The following is an 11015-nucleotide window of genomic DNA, read 5'->3' as shown; positions in this document are numbered from 1 at the left end:
AAAGTATTTGCTTATCTCTGGTTTCTGTTCTAATATGGTGCATAGTGAGCAGTTGTGGTGCCTGTGTGCACTTGAGACCACTTTAACCTTCTGATACTGGCCGTGTTTTCTTCCTAGGGGGGGGGGGAATGCAAACACACACACAGGATTGTGTGAAAAATTTTTTGAAGACAGTCGAGCAAAAACAAACTATTGTTCATACTAGTTAGAGTCAACAATCAGTGTGTGTGTGTGTGTGATTTAAATGTGAAAAAGCCCTCAGAATGGAGCTACTTCACGTCACACTGATTAAAAAAGGCTAAAACGTGAAGACATCAAGAGGAACTGATTGGTGAATTAATAATCAGTCAATCGATAGTCTTCATCAAAACATAATTGAACCATGCATCACCTCCACTGGGGTGTTTCATTCTTCTAAGACAGTGTTTCCCAACCAGGGGTACACATTACAGGGGGTACGTGGAAAAATTAAGAATTTATTTCCACGATGATAAAAAATATTCTTAGTCATTCCATAAGTCCGTCAATAAAATGGTACGTGTGCGCTATGACTTGTTTCCCTGGGGAGACAATAACCTGTGGCACAGCCGTACCAAAATCAAACAGCGGGAACCTGTTTACCTGCAGGTAAACATGGATAAATGGCTGAAACGTCCAGTTGCTGTGGATCCAGGAGGGGGAAAAGAGCCCGCCGACAAACGCAAGAAAGATTCCAAACCTAAACCAAGGCAGTATTGTGAAAACTATATTTTATGTGGATTCACTTCGACGTCTGCAGACCCACCGCAGCCTCAGTGCTACTTTTGTGGTGAAGTCCTGGCGAATAACTCCATGAATAATAACAATATAATAATAATATATTGGTATTAATAATACAGTATTAATAATACAAACGTTTACTATAATATTGTTTCTTAAATTTATAATTTTTATTGCCTTGAAGGCAACATAATTTTATGTTTAATTTGAGTTAAATAAGAAGATAATGCCTGAATATTAAATGTTCAATTTAAGAAGATGAAATAAAATGACTTGCGTTGAATATTCAGTTGTGTTATGTTCTACTTTTGGAGAATCATGAACACGTATGAGTGAAGGGGTACTCATGGTATGACAAACAGGCTCAAGGGGTACACAAGACTAAAAAGGTTGGGAACCACTGCTCTAAGAAACTGTGGGGAAGGACTTGACTTCACTTCTGACTTTGCAAGGCTTTCAACTCTAGAGGTCAGTATGATCACGCACCACCGACAACTAGCAAAGGAGATAACGACAACACACTTCCAAGGTTTAAAATGAAAAAACCATGTGGATGGAGAGATGCTGGAGGAGCGGCAGTAGCTTGAGTGTGTTTAAGCATGGGTGCAGAAATGTGATAGTTAAAGGTAAAGGATGGAACACACACACACACACACACACACCCTGCAGGGCTCTGGACTGATGAGGCTGATGATGTTCCTGTGACGTGCCAGCAGTGGTAAACAGAGTCTGATCTCTAACACTTCAGCTGAGGGCTGGGGGCTGGAGGGGGGCCAGCAGGGTTACTGATCCTCTCCCCTCTCCCACCTCTCTGCTCGGAGAGAAGACTGGAACCAACACACAGCACATCAGGCTCTCAAACCTACGGCTCCGGCTGTTTTTTTTTGGTCAAAAGTCGTGTTCTTCACCGCTCAGGTGTCTGACTCTTCACCTCCTCTAGTTTGGCTCTTCCTCCTCCTCCTCCTCCTCTTCTTCCTCCTCCCCCTCCTCCAGGACTGTTACCAGCCACTATGGCTCTGGCTGTGCTGAATCCACAAGTGAAAAGTTCCCTGAGTGGGAGTGCTTTTTTGGACCTTTGTTCTACAGAAGAACAGGAGCCTCCGCCTCCGCTCCACAGCTACCTGTGTCTAACGATCTTCACCTGCTTCTGTCCTGCGTACCCCGTCAACATCGTGGCGTTGGTCTTCTCCATCATGGTGAGCATCATCATGACTCGATGATGATATCACACACACACACACACACACACACACACACAAATGCGAGCGCACACACACCGAATTCTGACATGTCATACACACCTGCTGCATCCATCAAACAAATATACTTCAACTTCCTTTTTGGAAAAATAAATGACATTTCCACATTGCACACAGATGATATAAACATGACGCTACTGGCTGAACCCCAGTTGAACTGCTGTTGCCCTTTTATTGGTGTTGGCTGTTAGAAAAATGTAGATGACACTTTGTAAAAACATGTTTTTGACAAATTAAGAGCTGCAAAAATGAACAAGAAACTAAGTGTCCAAATATTTTGGTCGTAGATTAGTCAGCTAATTTCACGCCAAAATATCAAACATTTACTGGTTGCAGACTCTTAAATATCAGTTTTTTTTAATCATTTATGACGGAAATGGATCTTCATTTGGGCTCTGACAAATAATGAGGACAATTTTCACATTTTCTTCACTCAATGATTCAATGATGAGTCAAGAAAATCTGCAGATGGTGTTTCTGCAGTGGGGGGAAATAATCATTAGTTGCAGCTGTATAAAAATAATAGTTTTGATTTTGGCCTGTTTTGACATTCTGACTGAGGCTTGTGTGTGTGTGTGTGTGTGTGTGTGTGTGTGTGTGTGTGTGTGTGTGACTTCCTCCTCAGTCCAGGAGCAGCTACTATCAGGGTGACTATGATGGCTCCAGGCGGCTGGGTAGGAACGCTCTCTATGTTGCTGTTGCCTCTATCATCATCGGCCTCCTCATCATCGCCATCACCTGCATTGTTCATTTTACCACTGTAAGGCTTTCTTTTCCCTCCCTCGACACACACACACACACACACAGACACACACACACACGCACAGACACACAGACACTGTCCTTTGTCAGGTCATTCTGGGAGTTTGTTTCTATTGTATTTCATGAGAGAGGAGCGATTTCTCTCACTAACAGTGATAACTGCATATCTCCCTCAAAGCTGGTACCTCCTGCTGCATGCAAGGCTGCACCTCTTAAGTCAGCATTTATTTAAGCTTAACTACCTTTTCTGTCTAACTTCAGCAGATATTTTTAAATTTAGTACGACTGGAGAAAGACAGATATACAGAAGGATAGAGAGGAGCAGAGAGAGATAAAAAGGGAGAGAAAGGGAAGAGACTGATGGACAGAGGGGGACGTGAGCAGGTGGTGCTACGGGTGGCAGCTTGAGCCTCTTCAGGTCTGTGACCTCCTCCAGCAGCAGCAGCAGCAGTCAGGTAAACTGGGAGACAGTTCCACAGGAGGGGAGCCTAATAGCTGAAGGCTCCCATTCTACTTTTAGAGACTCTAGGAACCACAAGTAACCCTGAACCCTTCGCTCCCAGGATGCAGGGTTACTGCTTTTACTCCAAGCAGAACCGTTCTACTTGGACAGCAGGGGACCATGAGCTCTGTCAGATATGAAGGAGCCTGACTGTTGAGGACTTTGTATGTTAGATGGAGAATTTTGATTTCTATTCTGACTTTAACGGGGAGCAATGCAGAGAAGCCAGTACAGGAGAGACATGGTCTCTTCTACCAGTGTTCGTCAACACACAGACAGCAGCATTCTGGACCAGCTGGAGAGCCTTTAGGGACTTTAGTTGGCTGAAGTCTGAGTTTTGTTTAAGTCGATTAAATCTGAAAGAGAGTAATTGCCAAACCCTCTTATTAGTCTTGTTTTTCTTGGAGAATTGAACATTAAGTATTCCGTCCTGGGCTCAAACCACAAAGCCAGGCAGCGAGTGATTTGCTAAATAGGCAAATAAAATTCTTGATATTATTCTTGTTGTTTATGCAAGCTGAGACTTCCTGGGGAGCCATTTTAACATAAGCTGGTTCACTCTGGTGGAAGACAATATCTTTTACTGTTGTAAAAGCCAGTGAAAAGGTGAAAGGGAGAGAAAAACAGATGGATAAAAGCCTTTGTGAAATGCGTTACGGTGGCCATAATTATGTGAGACAAACATTGTGTTTTTAAACTGAAAATAAATGAAACATTGAGTAAAATATATGATTCTCTCCGACTAACTGTCATCTTGAATTCATTTCAACTCAACTCTGCATGCCTGGATCACATTTGCAGCCAATGTTCCCTCCAGTGGGCGGCCATCAGCCTCGATCGATTCGGTTGAGAAGGAGAGGACAAGGATGCATGGGAAGAATAACTGGGTGTGTTTGTGTTCCAGAAGGACGGTTAGCGCCGCGGGATGGCGCGAGGAGGAGAAAACGTCTGAAACACTTGAACATGGAAACCCAGAGAGGACGTGAGGAGCTGATGATCTCCCCGTGGGCTCAGGAGGACGCTCCCACCATCTGAGGGGACTCACGTTTACTTCATGTTTCCTCTCTTCATGTCGACAATCAAGGACTTTTGGATTTGCTGAATCCATTTCAGAACAAGTCAAACCGAAATTTTGGATTAAAGAAGCAGAAATGTGAATATGAATGCTGAACCGATCGTGCTGAAAAAATAGATCATAATTTAATATCTTCCTCTAAGTCCAAACAAACACATCATTTTATTTATTGTGATTAGTGTGATATTTTTAAGACTTTCTTGTTGTTGCTGTTATTCATCATTAAGATACTGCATCTGTGTCTGTAACAATAAATTCAATTCACATTGGAATTTTTAGATATTTTTAATATTTCAATGTTATTTAGTGAATAGTTCATGAGTTTCAAACAGGTTTTTGTCCTGTTATTCATCAAGAGTTTATGTATAAATGATTCTTGTTGTCCAGCAATAACATAAAGAAACTGTAGAGAATATTTAACATCTAAGATATATAATTCTGAATGATTCCTGTTGTTGTTAATGCCACATTGTGATGTCATTGATTGAGACTGCATGGCAATAAAATATGAGAAAAAGTAACCAAAACATCATGCGATACATCAATGAGCCCCTCTTTTTTTTTTTAAACTATTACCCGTCAAACTGCAGTACTTTTAATTTGCTTTTTTTGTTTTTTTTGCAATTTTAGTTTGAAAATCACAAGAATTAATGTGCAGATTTGTTTGCCTCACACCGGACTTCGGCAGAAAAAGCCTGGGGGACATTAAACTACATTCTGCAAAGCTGGGAAATGAACTTGTACTGTGATATGTCACATTATATCCTCAACTAAATATAGCAGATTTCCCCTCCGTGTTGCCCAGCCTGTCATATGGTCAAACAGCACCCACTCACTTGTGTCGCAAGTGAAACGTAGGAAGAAGAGACGGAGGGAGTGTTCCATGTCACTCTAATGGAACCATCTAATATTTCTGCAGCTGAATAACCATACTTTTCCCCACATTTTTTCACCGTTTTTAAAAAAATTTTGTCGGGGAAAAAAAAAAATTGTGAAAAATGAATTGTGTATTCTTAGCCGATGAGCGGCAAAACCAGGCTCCAGGCGCAAGTCGAAGCAGAGCCTCTGATGTAACAGGCCTGCCGCTCCGCTAATGCATGTGGACAAATCATTTCTGGCGGTAATCTTGTACTATTATCTCTCAGTACTTGAAAAGAGAAATGTGTTTGTAGTGCCACCTCTTTGATGTGACACGTAAAGCAAAAACTCAAGAGAACCGGATGAAAAATGAAATGAGCTCAGGGATTAGGTGACTTGAAAGAATTTACGATGATCAAGAGATGAAGGTGTGACAGGAGACGGATTTCCTCCTTCGCTTTGTTTTAAGAATTTCACACACACACACACACACACACACACAAAAAGAGCTTCAATGGAGGTGTTTCCGTCACTTCTGCAGCTCGGCTCACATGTAGTTGTGCTGATAGCAGCGTTATAATGTGGCCAATAAGCTCTGAGGGTTCTCCTCGACTCCCGTGAAGCGCTCATAAATAGGTCACTCTAACCAGCTGCTTCCATTAGCACCAGAGGGAGGATCCATGCAAACATATCCCATAACACATTCCTCCCAGCAGAAGTCCGATCTAGTTGGAATAAATGTAAGGGGATAACTGTGGGAATGATGTACTGATACACACACACACACACACACACACACACACACACACGCACGCACACACACACACACACACACACACACACACAAGCAGCTACTTGAGAGATGGGAAGCAAAACAATCCTTCTGGGACGTTTGGTGTTGGGATTAATCCTTCCTTTTCAACAAGGATGAGCTGAGCTGAAAACATCAGGTTTATTACCAGGTCTATTTTCAAAAGTTTACTAGCAACTTGAACATAAAAGTGAGCATCTAGAACGTCACCTCATCTGTTCCGCTGCTGCAAAACGTTGGATGAATTGTTTTGGGTGACGCACCAGCAAAAAAAAAAAAATATCATTTTAAAATCCCAGGTTGATTTATTTGTTTATCTGTTTGAAAACATCCAGAAAATCCAGAAAAAGGGACATTTAGATGAAAATATGATTCACTAAAGCTTCAAGATTTTAGTGACATATGAGAAACACATCAATACTGAATTTCCAAACAGTTGTGTAGTTTATCACACACACACACGCACCCTCTTCTCTACCTTTTTTCTCACTTAGCTGTGTGTTCATGGAACACCTCTTTGGAACCTTTATTTTTGAAAGTTCTTTTTGACTGAACGTTTGCCTGGGAGTTTTGTGGACTGGATGTTTTCTTGAAAGTAAAAGAAGTCGAACTTCACTTGCTTTTGTCTCTGTGATTGAGTCTCTGAGTCTCTCCTATCCCCAGGGGAAGGTCTCCTGACTTCCATGCAGGAGACCTGGGTGGGTTCATACCTCTGGTAACCCTAACAAACCCCCTAGCGGTATTTTAATATAGTAATATTTCTGGCCTGTAGAGGGCGCCAGGCAGATTCTTCCAGGATGCCGTCACCAGCACTGACTGTCCCTGCCTCTTAACGACATTCAAAGTCATCACTTGATATATAGAGGCTCGCTCTACCATTTCAGGCTTCATCAACATTTCTATCATGCTTGTATCAGAGTACTCACTCAAACAACGATTAAACAGGATTCTCACTAACAAATACCTGCATGTCCGCTTGCTAGTGAGGAGAATATGAGTCAGCCAGCTGTATTTTCACATTCACACATTCATTCTCGACTGTGTCACCTGAAACATCACCAATTCTAGTCTTTACTCCGAGACACATGAGATCAGTACCACCAGAGTTCTGTTTGTTTTTGACTTTATCAAATATTTCATCTTTCTACCTCTGGCAATGACTCATAAGACCTCACATAACCTGGAGCAAAATTCTTGAGATCTCCCACATAAAACCTCGACTGAAAACCTTCTGATCTCCCACTGGAAGAACTCTGCAGGAGCGATAGAGGGTTGCACCTGACACAACCATTGTTTACTCAGACAAGGGGCTCTTAGTCAGGATTACTCAACTATGACACTGATTTCCACCAAACTTGGTAGTTGGAGCAGCACTGAGCAACCTGGTGGCATCAGGCACACTGAGATGTCCTCCTCCTAGTGGGTCAACCAGATTCACCACCAAATTGTTCAGAAACGCCTTACGAACGTGGTGATGTGTTCCTGAGAAGACCGAAAGGTTCTGTTAAATCCCACTGAGGCCACGTGACTAATTTAGAACCTGAAACCGTCCTAACTAGACTCTGTACGGTCAGATCTTCACCAACTTCCCGCGTCTGATGAGAGTCAAGCTGCACCACCTCAGCCCTTCAGCAGGTTGTTGAGCGCCGTTGAAGACTTCCTGAACCTCGGTTCTCTCTACTGAAGCGGCGTGGTGTGATGACTGTGGTTGAGGACATGCGAAACGCTTCAAAATAACAAACCCATTTGCTGTCAGCGGAAAAGTCCGAGTAGTTAGAGGAAGTACGACTGATGTCATCACAGCGTTTTAGATGTTTTCATTTTCAACTTCACATGGGGTCTGACAACACCTCCAGGACACAGGAAGTTTTTAATGCACCTCATTGGAGGAATTAGTCTGCGCCTTCATGCAAACCAACAATCAGGTTCCCCTCCCTCTACAGAGAGGTCCCACTCTCCAGTGTGGTGATGGGGGAAGCAGGGTCTGCTCATCAGTGCTTTCAGATTTAATCAGGGCTTGAACACTCAAGTGCTAGAGGTGAAGTTCTTCTTGGTGGAGGTGCACACACACGCACACACACACACGCACACACACACTCCCTGAGTGCTTTCTCCTTCGGCTGCTTTTTCATCTTGACATGTGATGAGCTGAAATCAGACAGCAAGCGCTGAAGAACTTCCTGGAAACCTGCAGCCTACTTAGATCCTTCTGTTAGAGGATGGAGACGAGGAGCTGAGGGGCTCGCTGCCTTGACTTTGACATGAACCAAATGTTGTCTGCGGGATCCATCGCCAGCAGGTGGACAGGTGGGTGTAATTGGAGAAAACTGAAGCAGCAGCGGGACAGAAGACCAGACACCTTCATGGAGACTCTTCTCATTACAGTTGAGGGTGCTTCGCTCCGTTAGCAGTCCTGTACAGAGCAGCTGAAATCATTTGTTCGGCTGTACTCTGCTCTGTGATGGGAGGGAGAAGTAATCATTTTGGCTGACAGGCAGCTTCGCTTTTTCTCTGTTGCCCCCCCCAACATATCCAGCGCTTCCCGTCTGCAGCAGGAGCCTGGTGTAATTACATCCAAACTGTTCCCCTCTCCCCTTCGCCTGATATCACTGCTGACATCCCTCACACAGCCCCTCCTCTCTCTCTCTCTCTCTCTCTCTCTCTCTCTCTCTCTGCTGCTGCTGGGGAAGAAGCAGTGTGCAGTCCTGCCTTAGTGCAGCTGAGCAGATGGAGATGGAGAGGGAGAGACGAGATGGGAGAGAAGACAACTGAAGACACAACTTCATATCACCGCAGAATTTAAATAAATATCTGATGGATATTTATTCCAAAGAAGCTCAGTCTGTGAGGTAAGTGAGGAAGACTTTGCTCTGGTGTGTGTGTGTGTGTGTGTGTGTGTGTGTGTGTTTGAACAAGAGGACTCGACAATCTCAGCATCTTGGTGATGAGAAGTTCAACATGTGAGCCTCTTAGAATGTGACATAATGAAACATTTGTGCATAGTTGTGATTATTGACTCATCAGGGGAAGTTTGATCTGTGATAAAAAATCCTTCATTTTATACGAGGGAAAGAGAACAGAGGCTCCTTCCCAGCTAAGGGCTGTAACAAAGCAAACGCTTTATCAAACGCACCTGTCACAGTGTGTGTGTGTGTGTGTGTGTGTGTGTGTGCGTGCGCGTGCGCGTGCACGCGTTGGTGCAGCCAGGTCTCCAGTTACAATGAGATTAATTCCCAGAGGACTGATCGAGAAGTGACAGCTCTGGGTGTGATTATGCTGTGGGTTGCACGTGAATGCTGTGTGTTGTTTCCCAAAGCGTTCCGTTGGGGGTTTTACCAACGCTTGAGTGACAGCATGTGACCCCCGAAAGTGAAGGAAACACATTGATTCCGGACCGACTGATGGGAAGAGAGAGATTTAACAGAGTCTATCTACAATTCATTAGGGTTACGTCTTAGTGATTCACAAGGCTTGTGAAGAGATCAGAAGCTTCTCTCACTGGACGCGACTGTTCTCACACAGAATGCAGAATCCACTGAGAACTACGGTCACCCGTCTTCAGTCTACTTGACATTTCACCCTAAAAACAAATTAATGTGTCGCTATCACAAGTTCTCACACAGATTTCCCTGGAGCCACAGTCTGTGTGGACAGAAGTTATATTTTTACTTTGCTTTGTTTGTTTTTCCACAGGATTAATCAAAAACTGAACTCGGCCAAACTTGGCGAAGGTGTGAAGCACGTCTTTTTGACAGTGCGTTAAGAGAGATAGAGAAAGTGTTAATCGTCTAACAGCAGCTAGTTTGGATATCAACCTATTTTGAAATATTACCTCAAAAAAGGTTGATGGAAAGCTAAATTTGAACAACAGTTATGTACAATTTTGTTTTGAATCAGAGGAAATGGGAGTTGGTAACTCTATACCCAACGAGCTCTGGCACTTTACTGGAGGATTCAACTTTGTCTCCAGACAGCCAACACTAGCTAGCATGAAAGCTCAAAACTAGCTAACAATGAGAAGTTGCCAGACTGAAAGTAATTAAGGAGCTGTTTCCATTTTTCACTGGTTGACCACCAAGACAATCATGCTCTTCTTCCAATCTATGAGTTGCAGCCAATCCCAAATTTGCATATAGCGCCGTCTATAACAAGAATATGCATTACATAGCCTAGTTCATCCACTTCAGACAGGTCGATGGAAATGGACTGAATTCACATTTTATTGTTACACGTAGTAATTAAATGGACACATGATTTATAATTTCACACATAACTTTTGAGGTCAAAACAAAAATGCTCTTTAAATAATATGCCAAAGTTAGAGCAGCGTCTCTCTGCTCGATCCCCGTCCTATTTAGTATGAACTAAACTGTTAGCATCATCATGGCAACCTCTAACTGCAGATGAACTAAAGCAAATTTAGACCTGAGAGGGTGCGCAGAAAATAATCTCCAGTATCTGTGTTTAGTTAGTTTCTTCTCTCCATTTAGCAGATTAGCTGAAGGCCTGGAATTTACTGACTCAAACAGGAGGAGGTGAGACAGTGGCTCAGATTGTGAGCGACTCTTCAGCTCCTTTGTCATCGAAGTAAATATTTGTTCCATTTCTCATGAGCGATACGCATATCCTCTGAACATTCTGACACTACAAGTTGTTTTTAGATGGAGAACCAGGAGGAAATTAACTTGTTTCGTGACCCGTTTCCATCCGGGCAACATGTCTCCTCTATTAAGCCACATTTACTCTCCCAGGTACAAGTGACCCAGTTCCATTATACTCACATGTACCACGGATCAGATATGTAAAATGAACATAAACATAAAGGGAAAAAATTCGGATCTTAATCAGATGTGAGATATTCCCCGTCACTGAGTTGTAGAATGTTACTTTGACCATAATCTCTACAAACAGATTCTGCATATTAACACAGAATCTGTGGTCAAGGGAGAAAATGTCAGGACAGGGAAGCTTCTGGTTTCTGCTTGAGGA

The 11015-nt window shown here is 43.0% G+C and overlaps 1 protein-coding gene across 1 annotated transcript; it reads left to right on the top strand.

Moving 5' to 3' along the window:
- The first annotated feature begins 1769 nt into the window (after nt 1-1769).
- On the top strand, nt 1770-6704 carry LOC147267745 (transmembrane protein 233). Its single transcript, XM_086196766.1, has 3 exons — nt 1770-1955; nt 2644-2778; nt 6690-6704. The coding sequence occupies exons 1-3, from the start codon at nt 1770-1772 to the stop codon at nt 6702-6704; spliced, it is 336 nt and encodes a 111-aa protein (XP_086052892.1).
- Nucleotides 6705-11015: the final 4311 nt, after the last annotated feature.

Source organism: Aulostomus chinensis, chromosome 3 (genome assembly GCF_037954235.1).
Source record: "Aulostomus chinensis isolate RoL2024-O1b breed Wild chromosome 3, RoL_Achi_v1.0, whole genome shotgun sequence".
NCBI lineage: Eukaryota > Metazoa > Chordata > Actinopteri > Syngnathiformes > Aulostomidae > Aulostomus > Aulostomus chinensis.
The sequence above is the reverse complement of the archived record's forward strand: the minus strand, read 5'-3'. Positions and strand labels throughout refer to the sequence as shown.